The sequence below is a fragment of the Varanus komodoensis genome, unplaced genomic scaffold (genome assembly GCF_004798865.1).
Source record: "Varanus komodoensis strain SLA01 unplaced genomic scaffold, ASM479886v1 scaffold15, whole genome shotgun sequence".
Classification (NCBI taxonomy): domain Eukaryota; kingdom Metazoa; phylum Chordata; class Lepidosauria; order Squamata; family Varanidae; genus Varanus; species Varanus komodoensis.
Window position 1 is genome coordinate 20,367,953 of NW_025335440.1, and position 20,565 is coordinate 20,388,517.

At 44.5% G+C, this 20,565-nt stretch overlaps 1 protein-coding gene across 14 annotated transcripts in view; it reads right to left on the minus strand.

Annotated features, from left to right (window-relative positions):
- Positions 1–510: 510 nt before the first annotated feature.
- The window catches only part of SVIL (supervillin), a 113,086-nt gene continuing 93,031 nt past the window's right edge, over positions 511–20,565 (minus strand). For all 14 annotated transcript variants that reach the window (XM_044424844.1, XM_044424849.1, XM_044424848.1 and 11 more), the window contains 14 exons: positions 20,251–20,398; positions 19,983–20,128; positions 18,099–18,274; positions 17,440–17,581; positions 15,851–16,127; positions 14,778–14,929; positions 13,655–13,760; positions 12,561–12,768; positions 10,243–10,376; positions 9,043–9,198; positions 7,538–7,681; positions 3,780–3,901; positions 1,610–1,765; positions 511–1,504 (listed from right to left, as the gene is read on the minus strand). In XM_044424844.1, the coding sequence (XP_044280779.1) occupies positions 1,418–1,504; positions 1,610–1,765; positions 3,780–3,901; positions 7,538–7,681; positions 9,043–9,198; positions 10,243–10,376; positions 12,561–12,768; positions 13,655–13,760; positions 14,778–14,929; positions 15,851–16,127; positions 17,440–17,581; positions 18,099–18,274; positions 19,983–20,128; positions 20,251–20,398 (2,154 nt within the window). In that variant the 3' untranslated portion in view covers positions 511–1,417. The remainder of the gene's footprint in view (positions 1,505–1,609; positions 1,766–3,779; positions 3,902–7,537; positions 7,682–9,042; positions 9,199–10,242; positions 10,377–12,560; positions 12,769–13,654; positions 13,761–14,777; positions 14,930–15,850; positions 16,128–17,439; positions 17,582–18,098; positions 18,275–19,982; positions 20,129–20,250; positions 20,399–20,565) is intronic.

Below are 20,565 nucleotides of genomic sequence, written 5' to 3' on the forward strand. Positions count from 1 at the left end.
AGGTACTGGGAACTTAAGCTGCATGGATCTCAGTGGGTTGAAGGCACTGCCAATCTTTTGGCTGAAGGAAAATTTCAAGAAAGGTATCTTTCTATCAATTCCACTTTGTCCCCAAATGACAACCAATTGCCTTGATCAACCCATGTGCTCTACATACAGCTTGAGCATGCGCTCTGATTTCTGATTTCTGGGTAAGAAAAGGCTTCCCAAAGAAATTGCTCTGATATGCATGCGCAATATATCATTCTCAAATGAATACCACAGGGACTCTTTATTGCTTGAACACTTCTTTTTATGATAAGAAGGCAGGGGGAAGTTGTGACCTACTTAAGGCTTTAGATCATGGGCCAATTTTATCTTTATCAAAGAATACATGTCTCTCCATCAGCTGCTGCTTCTTTGTCACAGCCCAGTGCAAACATTTCCTATGATTAGTTGTGAATGCAGATGCTTTATTATGGAAGCAGTTACTTATTGCAGACTGCATGGGTTAGAATAAGGACACATCTGTGCATTGCTAAGAGTTTATTCTAAAGCTTTGCTTTAAGTCTTTGTCACAAAAGACAACTTATGTTTGCAACAAGTTATTAGAAATTGAGATGGTTTTTCTTAAATTTCTACTATTACAAAAGTAGAGCAGAAGAGACTGTTCTGAGCCATCATCAAAAAGCAGACCATTTTTTTTGTATATAAACTGTACACCCAAAAAAAGAAAAAAAAACCAAGGCACTATACATTTTTGGGATATCAAAGTTAGATTTGGAGGGTTTCCCAAGAAACCCATGTGATAATGCTTTGTTCAGTTTAGCACCTGAAGCAGCAAAGAGACCAATTCATTGCCTATTAAAAAAAGAAACCATTCAGAATGAGAGAGAGAGAGAGAGAGAGAAACCGTGCACATATTGGTGGTTTAACTAGTCCAGAACAAGCAACCACACTGTCCAGCTACTTTCCTGAAACTTTCTTGACAGGAGTCTTGAAAGTGAATAATACATATTTGCACTGTTAAATACATCCTTGTCCTATGTGTTTCATATAAATATAAATTCTTTTTGAAAATCCACAGCTTTAACAAAATAACACTTTACAATGGGGAACTTCTTCCAGACCCAAATGGCAAATAGTGTACGTAGCCAAAATATCAGTTACAGCAGCGGTACAAGAACCTGCTGCGAAAAATACAAAGAAGAACACAATTCATCAACATGATCCACCCTCCAAGCCCTGTCCCACAGAGTAAGAGTTTGCCAGAGTTCTCTCACACATTTACAATATTATATAACTTTAGTACAGATGGTGATTTGCTTTTTGAAAATGGATGCGCACCAGTTTATCCTGCTGTTGTTCGTTTGAGAGGTGTTAAAAATGATGATTGATCCTGCTCCAGCTTTCGCCTTGATTACTTCCATCATGCTACTTAGAAAAGCCCTTTTGCCTTTTTGAGGTTCACCTGCTTCCAGGAAGGCAGTGCATTATATTCTTCTCTGGTCATCTGTAATGCAGACTGACATAAAACAGAAGGAATGGATGGCAATTATTAAAGGTGAAGCTGTAAGACTTTATGACTGCAAGGGAGAGAGACAGCTGGAAGCTCTTGCTTTCCATTTACCTCAAAGTCCTCGTCCGAAAGGTATATTTCCAGATTTAGTGGATCTACACCCTCAGGGAGGGGCCTCGCCAGGAGATCAGCCAGTGGGTACAGCTTTTTGCACAGTTTGGCCAGCACATCTTCCACAAGGATTATCTGATTAGAAGCTTCAGCATCCTAGAAGAAAGTAATTCAAGACAGGCCAATTTATTATTATTATTATTATTATTATTATTATTATTATTATTATAACACTTCTATGCCACCCCTTGCCGAAGCCTCGGGGCGGCTTACAACACAATAAAATACACTGAGATACAATAGAGCATAATAAATTACCAGAAAATACAAAAATACCAAAAAATACATTGAGTCACAAACATCATAATATAAAATTAAAATTATCAGTATAAAATAAGTAAATAAATAATATAGGAGGGGAAAAGAGAAGGAAGAAGAAGAATTTAGGGGTGAGTTTGCTGGGCTTGAACATGTCGACTGGTTTGGAACATGGGTAATAGCTAGGATGCCAACGCAAGTTTTCTACAGAGACATCAAAGTATGGACCTGCCCTTTTCACTGGGCACAGAATTTTCTTCTGGCACTTCTCTTGGTGGCTGGCAGCCACTATCCGCCCTGCAACCCACCCCCGGAATTCCTCTTGGGATGATGCTACTTGGTGAGATCCCATCGCTCCGAGGCAAGCATCGGCCCTGCAGCGCCTTTACTTCACTGGCCACATTTGCACACACAGCTTGTTTGTACTGCCTGCCTTATTCTGCTGCATCACAGATGAAACCACTGGGTGGAAACCCCCAAGCAAGCATCCAGCCCCATAGCCAGCCCAGGCCACGCGCTCCAGCAGGCATCGTGTGTGTCCATGTATTGCATGCTGGTGCTGCCCTACCGCAGTGTTTGTTCAGGTGGGCATCAGGCCTGGTGTGGCAACAGCAGACGTGGAATATGGGAGGGCAGAGCTGGGCTGCCACACGTGGCCCACCATGTATGATTTCAGCTGGCTGGGCTGGGAGTTGGAGGCACCGCTCCCACCTGACCAGCTGATTCCAGAAGGTGTCGCTGGGGGCAGCATTATGCCATGCAGTGCCGCGGGGTCCCATCCTGTCCCCCATGCTGTTCAACGTCTACATGATCACTGGGAGGGGTCATCTAGAGGTTTGGGCTGAGATGAAATCAGCACACTGATGACACCCAGCGCCTCCTCTCATTGACATCTACGCCAGGTGAGGCAGTGACTACTCTGAAGCAGTGCCTGGCTGGGGTGAGGGACTGGATGAGGGCTAACGAATTGAAGCTTAATCCAGGCACGATGGAGGTGCTATTGATGGGAGACCCTCCGTCCAGGAGGAGGATACCTGCCCTGTCCTGGAAGGGGTTGCAGTCCCCCTAAACGACAGAGTCCAGAGCTTGGGGGTGCTCCTGGACCCAGACTTGTCCCTGGAGTTCCAGGTGACTTCTATGACCAGGAGCACTTTCCATCAACTTCAGTTGATACATCAGCTGCGTCCCTATTTGGATAGGCAGAACCTAGCCATGGGAATCCATGCTCTTCTAACCTCACCTTTGAACTACTGTAATGCACTGCATAGGTTTGCCCTTGAAAGCTCAGCCCATCTGTTGACAAGGATGTGCAGATATGAACCTGTAAGCCCAGGGCTTAACCATCAGCACTGCTTACCAACTGAGGTCCAAGCTTGCTAGCTGTCCTCAGAAGATGATACCGTCCCATTACCCACACTGAAGTAAAACTCTACTGCCTGTCTCCATGAGTGTCTCCAGGGGTTTCATGTTGTCACCTGAAGTTTTACTGTGCCCTTTGCAAGTGATTTGTGACTCAGGTGATCTGCTGTGTTTTGTGGAAGCTGGAATTACCAAAACCCTGGCCTCTCACAAAGCAGGCTTCTAATACAGGCATGTAGCATCCAGCGTCCCAGTATCCAGTAGTAACGACACATCTTTCAGCTAGCTCTGCTTGAGCCCTGGAAGATTTATGCTGAATCAGTATTAAAACCTGAATCAGAATCTATCCCTTTGCATTGTTTAAAGCCCCACTCTCACAAGATGCTTCCTATGCAGGTCAATGCCCTGGGTGTTGGTGCTGCCCACTGCAATGCCCCAGCATTTCTAATGGTGCAGGAAAACTTGTGGAAGACGATGAGAAAGGTTCATTTACCATTTCGGTGATCTCAGCAATGTCTTCCCTGTGTTCCCAACTGGGAAACATATTGGTGAATGTCAGAGGCTCCAGACCAGCGTGAATTAGGTAAGATTTAGGGGGTTTCTTCACATTTTTTCCTACACATAAAAAGAAACAAAAGAAAGGTTTGCAATAGAAAGCTTTTTCTCAGCAGTGAGTAATTCACAAAAGAAGAGATAAGGAGGGTCAATTGTTTTGAGCTTAAATATGATTGCTCGCAAATTAAATTAAGGGAAGCAGAACCTAGTTCATTTTAATATCATAGCACACATTTGAAAGTATGATGGTGTCCTTCCGTGAAAGCAGCTTGAACTTGTTATGTACCATCAATTCAGGTTCAACTTATGGCTATCCTTTAAGTGAAAGCCTTCCAAAATGTCCTGCCCACAGCAGGCCAGTTCAGCTCTTCTGTATTCAAGGCTGTGCCTTCCTTTGTGGGTTCAGTCCATCTCACATTTGGTCTTCCCTTTCATCTTCTCCCTTCGACTTTCCTTAACATGACTGTCTTCTCCAGTGAATCTTGCCATCTCATGATGTGTCCAAAGTATGACAATCTCAGCTTTGCTATTTTAGCTTCTAGGAAAGTTCTGGCTTGGTTTGATCCAGGACCTCCTTGTTTATCTTTCTGACAGCCCAGGGTAATTGCAAAGCTCTTCTCCAGCACCATGTTTTGAATGTATCAGGTTTCTTTCTGTCAGTTTCTCTACTGCCCTGCTTTCTCATCCAGACACAGTGATCAGGAATACAATGGTGTGAACGAACCGGGCCTTGGTCTCCAGTGAAGCATCCTTACACTTGGAGATCTTTTCTTGTTCCTTCACTGTTGTCCTTTCAAGTCGGTCTTCTTCAAATTTCTTGGCTGCAGTCTTCCTTTGAATTGATGATCAAACCGAGGTATGTGAAATAGTTCACAATTTCAGTTTCTCCATTGTTAACAGAAAAGCTCCGTAATTCTGTAGTCACCGCTTGGACTTGCCACCAGCTTTTGGACACAAATCCAAGCTTGGCAAATATGCAAGCCTGAACAGAGGACCCCCTTCCCCTCCCCACAGCTCTCCCATGCTCCTTCAGGGTTTGCAGTTCTACAGGGGTTTGGCCCACAGACTGGCCACCAGTGAGGGTTGGGGACATTGGCAAGCTTAGCTTGTGCTGCCACTGCTCCCAAGTGCCGTGCTTTGCCCTTTTCCCTTGTAAGGTAATTGCTCAGCCGATACGTGCAGCTCAGCCAGTGCTGGCGCAAGTTCTGGAGGGACCTCTGAGGTCCCCATACCTGCCTCATTGCCAGTTGCCCCTCCTCATCTGCATTGCTCGGGACAGAGTTGGCTGATGGGTCGCGGCTACTCATGCCCACCCTCCTGCTGCCCCCTGCCATTCATTGCACCCCTCCGTATCTAAAGGGAAAGAACAGGTGGGCAGGTGAAGAATGGTGGCGGAAGAGGCCAGGTGGACTTGACAGCACCCTCTCCAGAGGAAGGTCTTGACAGGTGCTTGACCCTCTCAGCCCTACACTCTGCATTACTGGGCAAGGGCTGAGTAATCTTCTTAACCCTACAGGGCTCCATTATGGAAAATCAAGCTTACTCCCATTTGTCTGACTCCACTCGCTTTCATTAAATGCATAAACTACATAAGGGTTCAGAAGCTGCTGAAGGAAAAGGCAACAAGGTAGGGCTTGTTAAAGGCAACAGAGAGGCAGAATCGCATTGCGGCCAGAAGAGTACAGTTCATAATCTAAATCTGCATCTGTTGAAAGAAATGACAAATTCTAAGTGACAGCTGTTAACAGCAACTGTGGATAATTGCTTTTTCTGCTAAGGGAATCACCCATAATCCTTATTTAAACCAGGAGATAGAGTGCCACATTTGTTAATGAACTCTAGCCCTGAAGCTTCTCATTATGAGTTGCCTCACACTATTTTTTTAAGTAAATCAATCACTATGTTCTGTGTTTGACATGAAGTTAAAGAAACAGAAGGACATTTTAATCTCGCTTAGATCATCTCACTTTGACTTTATGGGCCACTAAAGAGGAGAAAGAGTTTTAGGAGACTCCTGGAACCAGTTTAAACATAATTAGGGCCACATGTGACTACGAGGGTCCAGGTTTATGTAGATATTCCAGAAAAGGCTGAAAAGGTATAATTTTGACCTCACAAGTATAGGCAAAGCCCAGCAGCCACCTGAATTCTCCTGAGAGGAGACAAGAGACAAGGAAAGGTTGAAGAACGTTGTCTCAGAGGGACCGTAATACCCAACAGGGCCTAGGACAGTGATGGCGAACCTTTTAGAGACCGAGTGCCCAAACAGCAAACCAAACCCCACATATTTATCACAAAGTGCCAACACTGCAATAAAACCTGAAAACTGAGGTTTTAGTTAAGAAGAAACAACTCACAGCCAGTCCAAGCAAATCCCTGGCAGCGCACTGACCAGCCATGTGAAAGCTCGGATGAGTTGCGGCTAATGAGTTGTGGCTTGTGACATCATTGCCTGGCACCGCTACTCTTTTCCGAGCATGCACATGGCCCCTATGAGCACTGCTATCTGACGCTTGGCTGCTGGGGTGACTTGGCTCACGTGCTGACAGAGAGGGCTCTGTGCGCCCGCTGTGGCACGCATGCCATAGGTTTACCACCACTACCCTAACACTTCCCTGGTGCACTCCCCTAACCCTAATATAGGGCTAAGGTTCCATTGAAAAGAGGGAGGTTTTGAAAAAGCCTTCCTTGAGTCGCTTTTTTTGTTCAGCTCAACATTTCTGCCCATTCTCAACACATCCCAACCATCAAAATCATGCCAGGACACCTCGTTTTGCTAACCCGAGCCCTACCCTGGTGCACACCCCTAACCCTAATATGAGGCTAAAGTTCCACTGAACAGAGGGCGATTTTGAAACAACCTTCCTTGTGTAGCTTTTCCCGCACTTTCCGAGTTCCTTTCCTAGCACGCGCATGGCCCCTGTGTGCGCTGTTATCCGATGCTCGGCTGTTGGGGCGATGCGGGGGCGACTTGACTCGCGTGCTGACAGAGAGGGCTCTGTGTGCCCGCTGTGGCACGCATGCCATAGGTTGACCACTATTCGCCCGGGATGTCTTCTGCCCTAACTTAGGAGGCCTAGCTCTTAAATCCTGAGGCTTAAGCAAGTCGTCGCCATCCAGTCTCAGTCTGTAGATCCTCAGTAATTCAAACGAGGGTGTTGTGTGCAAGACACGAGGGCAGTAGAACACCTACATCGTTCAAGAGCTACGGAAGATGATGGTGAGAGCAACCATCGCTGTCATCCTAACATCCATCAAACGCAGCACAATCCCAGCTCCAACAAAGTCCAGCTGCACTTACACCTGAATTGGGATCTCGGGTATACTAGCAGAAGGGCTGCTGTATCAGAGCTATTGACAAGGACGTAATTTAACGTTCAATGAAAGAGGGACCTCGTGCCCAAAAGGGCAACCCCATGTCTGGTTCTCCACCCACTCCCATAACTTTTAGTAAACTAACCCCATGCTCTCCAGTAATTTCCCCATGCATTTCCTGTCCCTGCTCTGTATCATGGGCTACTGGGTGTGAGAACCGGGAAAAGCACCAAGGAGTGAAAAGCAGAGGAAATTCCTGCACAGGAATGCCTCCCCCGCCACCTCTCTGCTATGCTCCGCTCTCTCTCTGGGATGCAAATGGACCCCTTTGTGGAAAGAAGTATTAAGGTCCTATGAGAACCAGTGTTCATCTGTTGTTACCTTTGCAGTACTGGAGGACAGTCTCCATGGCACATTTTCGGTCTGAAGCCCATCGGATCCGGGCAGATCCTGCTACTTTGTTCTCCACGGGCCACCAGCCTTGCCAGAGGTACACTTCATGGTGATTGTCAACAAGGAAGAGGGCTGCACAGGGTAAATACAAGAGTCAAATGCTACAGTTGTTCGACACACTATATACTCTCTCTGCGTGTGTCAAATATCCCCACAGTTTGAAATATCCTCACAATTCGTTCCAAGAAGTCTTCATAAACAGCTTGGCACAAAGTAGGATACTACAGACTTTGAGAGAGAATGAACAGGAAAGTACAGTGCAGACAGACCTTTTGTGCACAGGTGTGTCATGAGGCCCAAAAAGCCAGTGGATGGTTGCGTTAGTAGGGATTCTTGTTCTGGTGGGATGGAAGGCCGAACAACATCGTGATATCACGGGAGCTTTTGAGGCCATGCAGCCTTGGCCATCTCAGGCAAGGCAAAAGGGACCCAACAGGCCTTGTACTGACTGTGTCACTAGGAGGTTTCCTGTCTAATTATGAGTTACTTCCAATCAAGTAGGCAATAGGCAATCTGGTCCCTCCAATGTTTTGCACTGCAACTCCCAAAAGCCCCAGCCAGCATTACCAATGGTCAGGGAACAAAGGAATAGTAGTCTAAATCATTGGGAGGGCACTCGTTTGTCTGTCCTTGATTCACCTCACTGCAAACGAGCAAGGTCAGAGGATTGCCCTTTACACTCAAAGTGGAATATTAATCTTCTCTCACCCAGCTGTGCATTCAGGGCATAACCGTTTGGTTTTGGGTCTAATTCTCACCTCTGCAGTAAATCCAGTGACTCAGTTTCCAGTGCACAAACAACACAGACTACTGTGGCTTGTTTAAACACACCAAGTGGCAGCATGTGTTAGCTGGGCAGGTTCTGAGCACGGCTATGGCCTGTCATGTCACCTGAACCAGGTGTGGGTGTGTGTGTGGGGGGGGGTTGGGCAGTGTGAGAGTTAGATAACCTTTACATAACCCTAGAAGGCTGTGGGTTGTACGTGGGCTCTTTAGTGTCTTTGTTCTTCCTTGCACAACCCCGGGTACCTTGATTTGGATAAAACAGCAACCCATGGTTTTAATATGCATTACTTGATTATGTGAACCAGCCCAGCACACGGCTGTTGATGCGAAGCCCTTCAGGTGGTGGAAGCATCTGTCCCTCCACCCCACCACAATTTGATGAGAGAATCCCAGGAAGAAGATTGTAAAGCACTTTCAAAGCTGCTACTGGTTTGGGCTGTTGATTCTACAGCACTTAGGTTTTGCAAAATGTTGCTAGACCTTTACAATCCTGCTTTGTGCATCCATTTGCAGTTTTGGGTGGGACATAAACAAGTAACTGTGTTTGGCAGAGTCCAAGTTCACAGCAAGTCCTTCTAGAAGACCAGGCATTTCATGTGCAGAGGGTCATATTGCTATGGATCCTGCACATTGCTGCGTTGACTTACCTGGCTGGGGAGCTGTGTAGAGGTCTTCCTGCAGGAATGGCATAGAATTCACCACAGAGGGGTCTCTTGCTGGGTATATGTATTCAGTGGCTGAGAATTCCCCTGATGAACTACCAAGGATGAACAAGCGGGGTGTGAAATTAAACTTCCCTGGATCTTTTAAGAAGAGCAACAAAAGTAACTCAGTTAGCATTTTAGAAACCAACACACCTTACCTTTTTACAATAAGTATGCTAAGAAATTTATTTATTTAAAATATTTATATGCCACCTATTCCACCAACGACATCCCATTGAATTGGTGACAGATGACCTGGCTAAATAAGATAGAAAGCAGGGCAAATATCCATTGATTTCATATATACCAGTATATAAGACAACTCTTGAAACTGCAAATAGTGAAGCAAATATTGGAGGTCACTTATATGCCAGATGGAAATATTTCATCATATTATATTCATCATTTTAAAAAAGGTTAGATAATATAGACAATTGTATTTACAAGCCCATTTTTATTAATAATCCTTAAAAACATTTCTTACTGGCACCAGGGGAGCTTGTCCTATGTTGCATTGGGTTGTGAGCCTTGTGCGTGGCCACTGGCTCATTTCCAAGTCTGACACCCACCCCACTCTTGCTGGGGGGAGGGGGCAGAGTGGCATTCTGGGCTGGTGGCGGCAGCAGCTGGGAAGGGGAGCACTCTCCATGCAGTTCTCTCTGCAGAAACACAGTGCTGCCCAGGTGGGCCTCCTCTCCCTGGCGCCTGTCCATGGTACTGGCACTGGCTGTCCTCCCGACTGCTCCCAGCCAGCCAGCCGCCTTGCAGACCACCATTGGCCTCCAACTTTGCAAAAACCTTCCTGAGTGAAATTGGAGAGGGAATGTGACTATTAGGCAGAATATGGTAATGTGACATCATGCCAAGTCTAGAAGCTTTGACTGACAAATACCTATATGTACTGGAGTGTAAGAGCCAAAATATTGATCTCATCTTATATGCGAGTTGCCTTATATGCTGGTATATACGGTGTTTCCTGTTGTCTCTTGAAATCAGACATTTCATAACGTTTTCTTGCCAGTGAGTTAATGTACTAAGAGTTTCCTCCAGTTTTTATACAAGCCCTTTCTTTGGTGCAGTGCACTAGATGAGTGTTCTGAATGACCGAAGAAAGCGGCACGGATGGAACAAGCAATGCCATACCTTGCAACATGCAATCGTAGGCTTTCCGGTCTCTCCTTCCTAAGGCGTCCCAGAATCCCATTGGCTCTGACCCTTCATCACATTCATGTATTGTCACTTTGCTACTGCTGTGCAATCCTGCTTCCAATGGACATCTGGAAAGCAATATCCACCCATCAGCATCACTGTTGTGAAAATGCGAACTGACACTTTGTGTACCGACACTTGCCAAGCTGTAGCTCCTTGCCCACGCTCTTAACCGCTATGCACTGTGAATGAATTGTTCTCATCAACCTGGGTTCATATCCCTGCATCAGCATTGTCATGCATTCCGTGCTGCTTCCCAAGTTAAGAGCAAAAGCCCTGCTGGATCAGGCCCCAGGTCCACCCAGCCCAGCAGCCTGCTTCTCGCAGTAGTCATTCAGATGTGCTAATGCAGCCCGGAAGCAGGGTCAGAAAGAAACAGGCAGCCTATCATGCCCCAGTGGCTGGAATTCAGCACATGCTGCTCTCAGTGCTGATGTTCCACAGAACCAGGAGTGAAGAATGTCAAGCTGGGGGCCAATCCAGCACTCCAGCACTCTACAGAAGGACATGTCCTCTGCCCTGGCTTTTGTAGCTTTTTGGCTTTTGTGCAGTCCTTTCCCCATTCTAAAATATGGAAATAACATTCCTCAGTTACTGCCTGTAGGAGCTTTAAGTTGCACTATGCTGGTGGGTTTTTTCACGCGCTTTGGTCCTACCCCTTTGCTTTCAGCATCGCTTCCCACAGGAATGTGTTCCCTTGTGACAGTGCATGACATAAATTAATTAGGGGTTTTGTAAAGATGTAGTTTCTTGCATTTGTCTAGTCCTGCTATTGCACTCATGCCCGAATTGCTGGTTTCCCACATGCAACTGATTGGTCACTGTGAGAAAAGGATCCTGGACTAGATAGACCTCTGGTCTGATCCTGTATGGTTATTCTGCCAATCTATTTCATTGCAAGAGAGAGGGTTTTCTTTTTGGGAGGGAGGGAGGGATCACAGAATAGCAGAGTTGGAAGGGGCCATGAAGGCCATGGGGTCCAACCCCCTGCTGTTGCAGGACAACATGTTACACCTTCCCACTCAGATGGCTGCCCAGTTTTTGAATGTCTCTAGTATGGGAGAGCCCACCACCTCTCTAGGCAGCTGGTTCCACTGTTGTATTGCTCTGACAGTGGGGAAGCTTTTCCTGATGTGCAGCCTGAATCTGGGTTGTCACAACCTGACTTGATTATTCCATGTCCTACACTCTGGTATCAGCAAGAAGAGAGCTTGACTTTGCTCTTTGTGACAGCCTTTGAGGTATTTACAGAGGGAAATCATGTGCCCCACCCCCCGTCTTCTCAAAGCTGAACATGCCCAGTTCTCTCAGTCTCTCCTCATAGAGCAGTGTTTCCAAACCCTGGATCATTTTTGTTGCCCTTTTCTGGACCCTTTCTAACTTTTCTGCATCTTTCTTAAATCGAGGTGCTCAGAACTGGACACAGTATTCCAAGTATAGGGGAACTACTGCTTCTCATGATTTGGAAGTTATACTTCTATTAATGCATCTCAAAATAGCATTTGCCCTTTTTGTGGCTACATTGGACTGTTGACTTATATTTAGCCTGTTACCCACAATTAGTCCAAGGTCTTTTTCTTTTTCAGTTCTGCTGAGCCACATATTCCCCATCTTGTATCAATGCATTTGGTTTCTTTTTCCTGCTTGGAGATGGAGGACTTGGCATTTGTCCCTAATGAATCTCATTCTGTTGCTTTCAGCCTAGCATTCAAGCTTATAAAGATTGCTCTGGACCTTCATTCTGTTTTCTAGGGTGTTCGCTATTCCACCCAGTTCTGTATTGTTTGGAAATTTGATTATTGTTCCTTGAACTCCGTAATCTAAATCGTCAATAAAGATGTTGAAGAGCACTGGGCCTAGGACTGAACCCAGCGGCACCCCACTATTTACCTTCCTCGCGTATGAGAAGGTGATGTTGATGACCACTCTGTGTACAATTTAGCAGACAATTTTGGATCCACCTAACAGTTTTTCTATCTAGTCCACTTTTTGCAAATATACTTATCAGAATATAAGTAAATTATATTTTGACTATTGTGTTATTATACCATGTATGCTGCTTTGGAAAAAAGATGGGTTGCTAGACAGCCTGGAACTCTCTTACACAAATAAAATAAACAATATTAATTCTTAATAAACTTCTGCCGTGCTCCCTCAGTCATTTTTCATCTGTTCTCGGCACTTTGGTAAGAGTTCCAGACAGGTGGTAGACTGTATTCAAATGAGCAGAAAACAATAGCTTTGCAACTTACTGTTCTTTTATTTTATTGGCTGCTGTTCTTCCTACTTCCTTAGTGTGTGCTTGGGCTTTGCAGCCATGCCATAAGTAAATCAGGGCTTTGTTGATGTTGAGAACGATTGTGGAAGTCCTGGACCTCAGGCTGCTGCAATGGCAGGCCACCTCAAGCAAGTTTCCTTCAAGAGAAACTTCTCCTCTTACACAATACAGCCGCCAGTCACCTGAAATGGGAACGGATGACACAGATTCATTACACAGTCGCCAAAGCTGCTTTTAAGTTAAGCGCCAGTGTGGTGTCGTGGTTAAGAGCATGGGACTGGGACTCAGGTGATCTGGGTTCAAATCCCTGCTCAGCTATGGAGCCCACTGGGTGACTCTGGGCCAGTCACAGACTCTCCGCCCAGCCTCCCTCACAGGGTGGTTGTTGTGGGGACAAGAATGAGAGCAGCAGGTGGAGACTTATGTAAACTGCTTTCGGTAGTTATAAGAAAAAAGTGGGGTATAAATCTAAATAAATAAGAGACACGCCCAGGCTGGGCAAGATAAAACTAGCCTGAGCTATGTAAAGCCCAAGGCCTGAGAGGGGCAGGTATATCAAATCATGATTCCTGACACCTGCAGCCGATTTCTCAACTGCCCCTCCTGATCCACAGTGCTGACCACAAAGCTCAGTACCGCAGCCTCACTTCACTTGCACAATACAGCAGTTAATACTCCGGTCTCCCTCTTGCACTGTGTTACCTATTACTTTGCCTTTCTCCCTCTTTCTCCTTATGCCAAATTGATACCAAATAGTACCGTCAACATCACAGGCACCTACAGTGAGGTGTGACTCATAGGTACTGCTAATTTAGGGAGGGAAGAATGAGAATTACTACAGATGTTGTTTGTATAACAGAATCCGCATCAATTATATTTTTAGATACCCTCCTCAACAAAAAGTACCAAGGCAACAAAAAAACTTCACACTCACTCACTTGTATTCACTAGTACTATTTTCATTTCTCAGGACATTCCAAACAAATAATGTTGTAAAAGTATCGCACAGTTAAAAGTCTCCCTTCCCTCTACAGTGAGCAGAAAAATAGTAATAAGAAGCTATTTTACTCTGCGTATTTTCTTCTTCCTCTTCTCTTCTCCCAGCGTGAACAATCATTCCACCCTGAAAACACTGGAGGAAACATGGTGGTTCCTTTCCTTGAAGAACTTGCACCTGAAAAGCAGTAATTCTATATGAATCGTGCAAAATAAGTTTCATGTAAGGCCACTTTAAATATTATATAAGCATTTTGATGAACTGTTTGGATTGAAGGAACCACCTGGTACCATATGAACTACCCTTATCAGATTAGCCTTCTCTAATATCAGATTCCTGGGACATGGACAAGAGATAAGGAAGACTGAGTGTCTTCACTGGTAGAATTCTTGCTCCAAGGAAGCCTGCCAGGCTATCTGACGTGCAGAAAGCTGATAAAACCATTTGGAACACAGTATGGGAATTCTTGCCATAAGTAGCAGTGACTTTAAGCCTCCTCTGAAAGGCCTACCTTCAGGCATGAAGAAGATGATGCCATCTAATGTAGCATCTCCAAATTGCTCCCTTTGTCTTTAGCAGTGGCATCATGCTCAACTGGATCGCTTCTCTATTTAGTTCCAGATGACTGACAGTCCACCGAGCAGCTCTAGGGGGTTTCAGACAGAAGCCTTTCCTAACTCGACCAGTAATGTTATATTACTGATATAAATTGGGGGGCAGGGGAGGACTCCTTCCAGCCAAGAAATAAGCCAAAGTACCCTTGCAGCTGCCCTTGAATTCTCTTTGATGGTGCAGAAGATCAACAGTATTATTTATTTATTTATTTAGAGAACTTCTATGCCGCCCCATTTGCCAAAGCCTCGGGGCGGCTCACAATCATAAATAAATAAACACAATATAAAACAGTATAATTTAAGTTGCCCTGGCCAAAGAATAAAATAAATAAATAGTATTAACAATTAAAATAACGTTTGAATAAAAAGGTCTTTGCCTGGTGCCGAAAAACAAATAATGTACTGAGCAACGTGGCTCGTGTCTACAGAGGTTTTGCACAGAAGCGAGTGGTGTTCTGTTATTCCAGAGCAAAGCCCAGTGTGCTCCCTTTCTGCGAGTGAACATTGTTAATTTGGCAACATCTGCCCCCTCTAAACATCTGGACTGTACTAAGAAGAGGAAGAACCCCAAAGTCCTCACCTGAGCACCTCTCTCTTCATCCAGTTCCACGGTCATAAGCGCAGATGTTCCTTTCTCACTGACAGTGGAATGCCTCCCTTGCCAGAAGAAGTACACACACTTCTCTTTGCCAACAACCCTGGTCTGCAAGTCCCCCTTTTGTCTGCTTCCAACTGCAAAACAAATCCGAAAGAGGCTTGCTAATGCTGTGTCTCCAGAACACCTGCCCAGTTCAAACCTCCCCTCTGAGGTTAAGCTAACAACCAAACCAAAACAGTAAAAATAGATCCTACAAAGAAATAGCATCTAAATGATCTGGCTGGCAAAAATATGTGCAAATAAACCTCATCAGATTGGCCAGCAGCCTATACTTACTGAATCACTAGAATAAATAGCATTGCTTGAAAGAAATGAAGAAAATTGCAGTATGCATGTGATAATAAGAATCCTTATCGTGCTGCCACATTAAAATAAGCATCCTGCATCATTTGCTCTTTGACAGTTATGATTTTGTTTTGGAGGCTGAGCATCCAATATTGCTGGACGATACTGGAAGGAATTGCAGGTGGGCAGCAAAAGAATGTATGAAGTGCAAAACTCTATTGGAAAACCCTGTCCCCTCTGCAAAACCCTATTGGAAGGGAACTACTGAAAAGGTTTCCAAAATACAGAGATATGTGCTGTAACACCACATGTACTGTTTTTCCAAGTGGTCTCTCAGTTCATTATTTGTATAAAGCACTCAAGTCAGATAATGCAGAGGAGGAGAATGTTTCAGTGGCTCTGTTTTTGTAATGGCCTAATTTTAAAATGGCAGCTTCAGGCCCTCCATCGGAGCCATTTTAAGAGGTGATAAACAGACATCTTCTGAAACCTCTACAATGCTATGAAGGATTGTTTAGCACCACAGATAAACACTTATTTATAATCCTATCTTATCCTCCTTCTCAGAAGCAAGAAATTAATATCCTAAAAGCAAAAATCAATTGCTGATGTGCTTGAGTAATTCAAGTGCTTCACCAGCTGCGCAGATCAATTTTACCTGATTCAAGCATATCAATACTTCATTATAGAGAATTTGGATTTTTACTAACCTGAGGTGCTTACTAGATACTTCCATTTCACAACATACGTGTCCCCTTCATGAAACTGTCCAATGCTTTGTTTAGGGAGCCTGCTATAGTCAAATTCCAAGATATGCCAGACATCCACAGAGACAGTGATAATCTCAAATTGTCTCCCGTCATCTCCCTCAATGAATCCGTAGCCACGGCCAATATTCATTCCATCCAAGACTGTGCCAACTGTTGTCTCGGGCACTGGGACCATTCGCATGGCATCATATGGTTTCGCATCAGCCTTGGTTTCTTCCTGAAACAAGACACCAATCAGTTTTCATCTTCTACAGCAGTTTCAGAAAACCCATTAAACACATTAATATCTAAAGTCAGAGCAGGCAGCCAGATTTAGAGCACTTCTCAGAAGATTAAAAGCATACAAAAGCTTATCAATGATTCACTTAGGTTACCAATCATAAATTTAACTCCCAAAGACATGAGGAGTAGGCCCAGGTGCCAAGAGGAAGGGCTGCTATGTTTGTAGTGATAAAATGCAGTCTCAGCAAGGCAAATTTCAATTCCTTGTTTCTAAGCACCTATAAGGAATGCTATAATCATTAAGGACACACTCTGAACTTGGAGGATTACATGCATGCAATGGAGGGTGGGGGAAACACAGCGCCTATGTTGATTTCCACCCCACAAAGCACTTTGGAGGGGAAGGAAAGCCACTGCCAGGTGCCTAGTCTTGGGGCAGCACCCCCCTCTCCCCACACGCTCACCAAATCCCATGTTAGCAACCTCAGAGAAGCAGCGTGCGGTTCCTTCCATGCCGGCTGCATGGTGGGGAAAGGCTGCTCCCAGTCCCAACCCTAATATCTGAGTGAACTGAGAGTCAGTGCGGTGCTGTGGTTAAGAGGGTGGGACTGGGACCCATGCAGCCCACTGGGTGTCTCTGGGCCACTCACAGACTCTCAGCCCAGCCTCTCTCGCAGAGTTGTTGTTGTGGGAATAAGACTGAGAGCAGCAGGAGGAGATGGGTGTAAGCTGCTTTTAAAAAAGAAAAGGGTGGGATATGAATCAAATAAATAAATAACATATCTGAGGTATCCAACAATCCCATGGCTGTCTAGGGCACTCGCAGCTACAGGATTGCCCTGCCTGTCTGAGCTGGGATACTCTGGTGGCTCCAGTGTCACTTGGATGCAATGCCTATCCATCAATTCCCTAGGTAAGCACAAGGGCAGACTGATCTCTGGAGGCACAATCTTATGCATCCTTTGGGCACAAAAAGGATTACACTTCTCAATATGAGCTGTAGGCTTTTTTCACCTTCCTCTTAGATTTTTCCTCTGCAAAATCAACACAATGTAATGTCATCTCTTACAGCCGGGGAGAGCAACTCGTGCTCCTTCAGTTATTGTTGGGGCAGCTGGTTCTGTCATTCCTCACAATGGGCTATGCTGGCTGGGGCTGATAGGAGATGTAGTCCAGAAGGGCCTTTAGGAGGACCACAGACTGCTGGCCCTTGCATTTCAGCAATTAGGTCACTTCACATGCCATGATCTGCCTTGCATCTATTAACATAAATATCATTACTATACTTAAGCAAAAAGCTCTGTCACCTTCTGTGGAGATTCCCCAGAATTCTTCTCGGCAGGTTTCTTTAGTTCAGACCAATCAAGAAACTTTTCTTTAAATAGTATTGTCTCATTGTGCTCAGTGAGTCTGCCAAAAATAGCCCAGTCTGGTCGTCCTTGTCCTTTTCTATGTTATAGAAAAAACAGTACAGAAGATGCCTCTACATCAATTAACTTCATATAACCCAATAAAACAGAGCTAAAAAGAAAATTGTGTTGCATGTCTTGCTCAGCTCAACTCCCAAACCCACAATTCTTGATTTCTGAAAATTGCATGAACTTGAGATTCACATGTGAAGCATTTTATTGTCCTGATTAAGGACTGTAAATGTAAATAAAGCACTAGAGCAACAGGATGCAGGTTCATTTCCAATATTCTAAAACATCTGAAATGTTTATTTTTCCTAACCCATTTTCTGTCTCTCTTAAACTGACACAAGCCTGGTGTATGAGGCTTATGCAGTAAGAGGGGTATGCCAGGAAGAAAGCAGAACCTGTTTCCTTCCACAAGCACTTTAGAAATGGCAATTTAAGGGAATCCTTCAATCTACAAGCCATTTAAACCCTTAAAGGCTGAATGCTGCTTGTCATGGAGGTACAGCTGGGAGAGCAAATTCAGCACTGGGAGCCAGAGGGCTTCATACCTTGGAATAAGGGGGTTGCATTCACCAGGGTCCAGAGGGTTGATGTCACAGTTCGCATAGTCAAAGGTACCATTCCACAAGTGTTTGGCCAACTGGAACGCCACTTTTCTTTGTGCAAGGGTGACCTCTTTCCCATGCCAAACATACACCTCGCTCCCAAAATCAAACACCAACACCTGAAGGACAACGAAAAGGGAAGCAATGTGGATTCATTCAACCAGCAAAGGAGTGGGGTAGAAGCAGAAACACCAAGCTCTTTTACTGAGTAACAAGTACTAAGGCTGAGTATAAGAACATATAACAAATGGCAAAGCTAAAGCAAGTAAATGAACTCCTGGGATGTCGAAGGTTTCAATTCTGGGCAGTGCTTTTGCATCCTTATGCAGTGTACTTCTCTGTGACTGGTCAAGCACCCAGTGCATCAGCTACATTATGAGGCTTGTGTGCGGCCCAATCAATAAGATTTGCATGTTCTGTATGACAATTATTTGGTGTTAATGCGGGATCTAAATAAAATAAAATCCAGATTCTACATAAACGAAATCCAAACGGTGGGTGAACACACACCTGGGAAAGCACTCCACACTCAGTATTGGCTGCAAAGTTAACAAGCAAGGGAAGCTTGTACGCAGCTGGGCTGAGCTGGCTGACAACTTTAAATGCAATTGCTTGCATATCTCCTGGGGTGAGTGCATTCCAGTAAGACAGAATGCTCCCTGGCTATCTTGTCTTGAAATGTAGCATCCTAGTTTTAACTTCAAACTTCAAGAAATGCAGAGATGTGTGGGCACAGCAACCGGTAACAGGTGTGATGCTGGTCCATTCACATTTCCACGCATACGAATGTTCCTTGCTCTTCAGTGCCTTAAAACTTAAAGCACATCACGCATTTTTCATCTGCATGTTTGCAGGGAGACAGGATCCCCACAACAGTCTGGTTTGCGTCATGTGGCCTTTTAGCATTCAACTCTCTTTCTTTTGCCATGTTTTTAAGATTCTCTGGTGAGCTTCATTTTTGCTGCCGGTGCTATTTTAAAGTTTTAAAATTGTTTTAAAGTTGTCAGATTGTTCTACTGTCATTTAAATGTTTTAAATTGCTGCAAGTCTTAACTGTTAAGACCAAATGAAATGGCTCTCTAATCACACATAGCAAAGCAATGCACAATAGTTTTATTTAACTTCATGTAAGTGTATCCATCTATGATTTGAATTGGGACCATTCTGGTCTGGGACAGAGGGTTAAACCTGACCCCTACCCATTTCCATCCTGAACTGTCACTCTCCAAGAGGAGGAGGTCAAAAAAGAAAAAGAAATGTCTTATTGAAATCAATGGAGACCCCCAACACTACCCCATCTTTTTTTAAGCATTCTTAACCCCTTGTGGGAATATATGTGGAGTTTTGGGATGAAAACAGGTAGAGGGAAGGTTTAAACCTCATGAACACCTTCCAGAGCATTATGCTCCCAATCCAAGTTGTATTCACACACTTATGCAAAAATAACTAAAACATTTTGTTCCATCCTAAGTTGCCTTGTGGGCCTTATTTGGACCAAAAGACAATCCATATATTGCTAAGTAAAATGCATTTAAAAATAAAGGTCTTCTTGGCTGCCTTTTGCACAGTTGCGTGTTTACAAGTGGATGAATTCACTGAAAAACCATGAGACTGATTCATTTTTTAAACTGTCTCCAGATGATAATTCTTTAACACATGTAGCTCCGTTCTTAGCACATGCAATAGGCATCTACTGAAGGGATGCTTCTAGGTCAATTCTGACTCTGTTGGGCCATAATGAGAAAGGAGCTTAGGAAAGAGCTTGCACGCACATCTCCAGGAGCACTATAAATCTGCCGTTGAACACTGGAATGCCACTTACTATACCTCTTTTGAATTTAACAGGGTACACTTTGGCATTTTTCCCCAGTAGTCATCATCTGGAATAAGCTTATCATCAATGAGGCGGTAAATGCAGTTTGTTTCTATTATTGCTGCTTCATACATTTCATCTTCTTCTGGTCTTCCAGCAGCTGGAAGTGGCAGAGAGAAACATTACCAAAGCAGCAGAGGCATTTTAACATGGAAGAAGCCATCCAAGGTCTTCTTACAACAGGGGAGTGGCACCGAGATGGAGAAACCAAAGGTTCCTTACACTGGTAGCTTGTCTGGCCACCAAGGAGCTTCCAGAAGTCTTTGGCTGCATGGGTATGCGTGTTGATTCCTTCCTCTATTGTTTGCACATAAGTAGCTCTGCAGCCAAGTTCTCGCTTTGTCTGGATTAAAGTTGCTAGTTCTGAAGCCTAAGAAATTAAACGTGAGTTGAATAGATTAGTGGGACAACAATTCAGTTCAGGGGAGAGAGAAAGACTGGGTGTTTTCTACTATTTTCACTGAGCAAACAATGCTGCACACAGAAACTGTGCCAGATACCTATAGGTTCCCTTGTTCCCATTTAAATGTGACTATA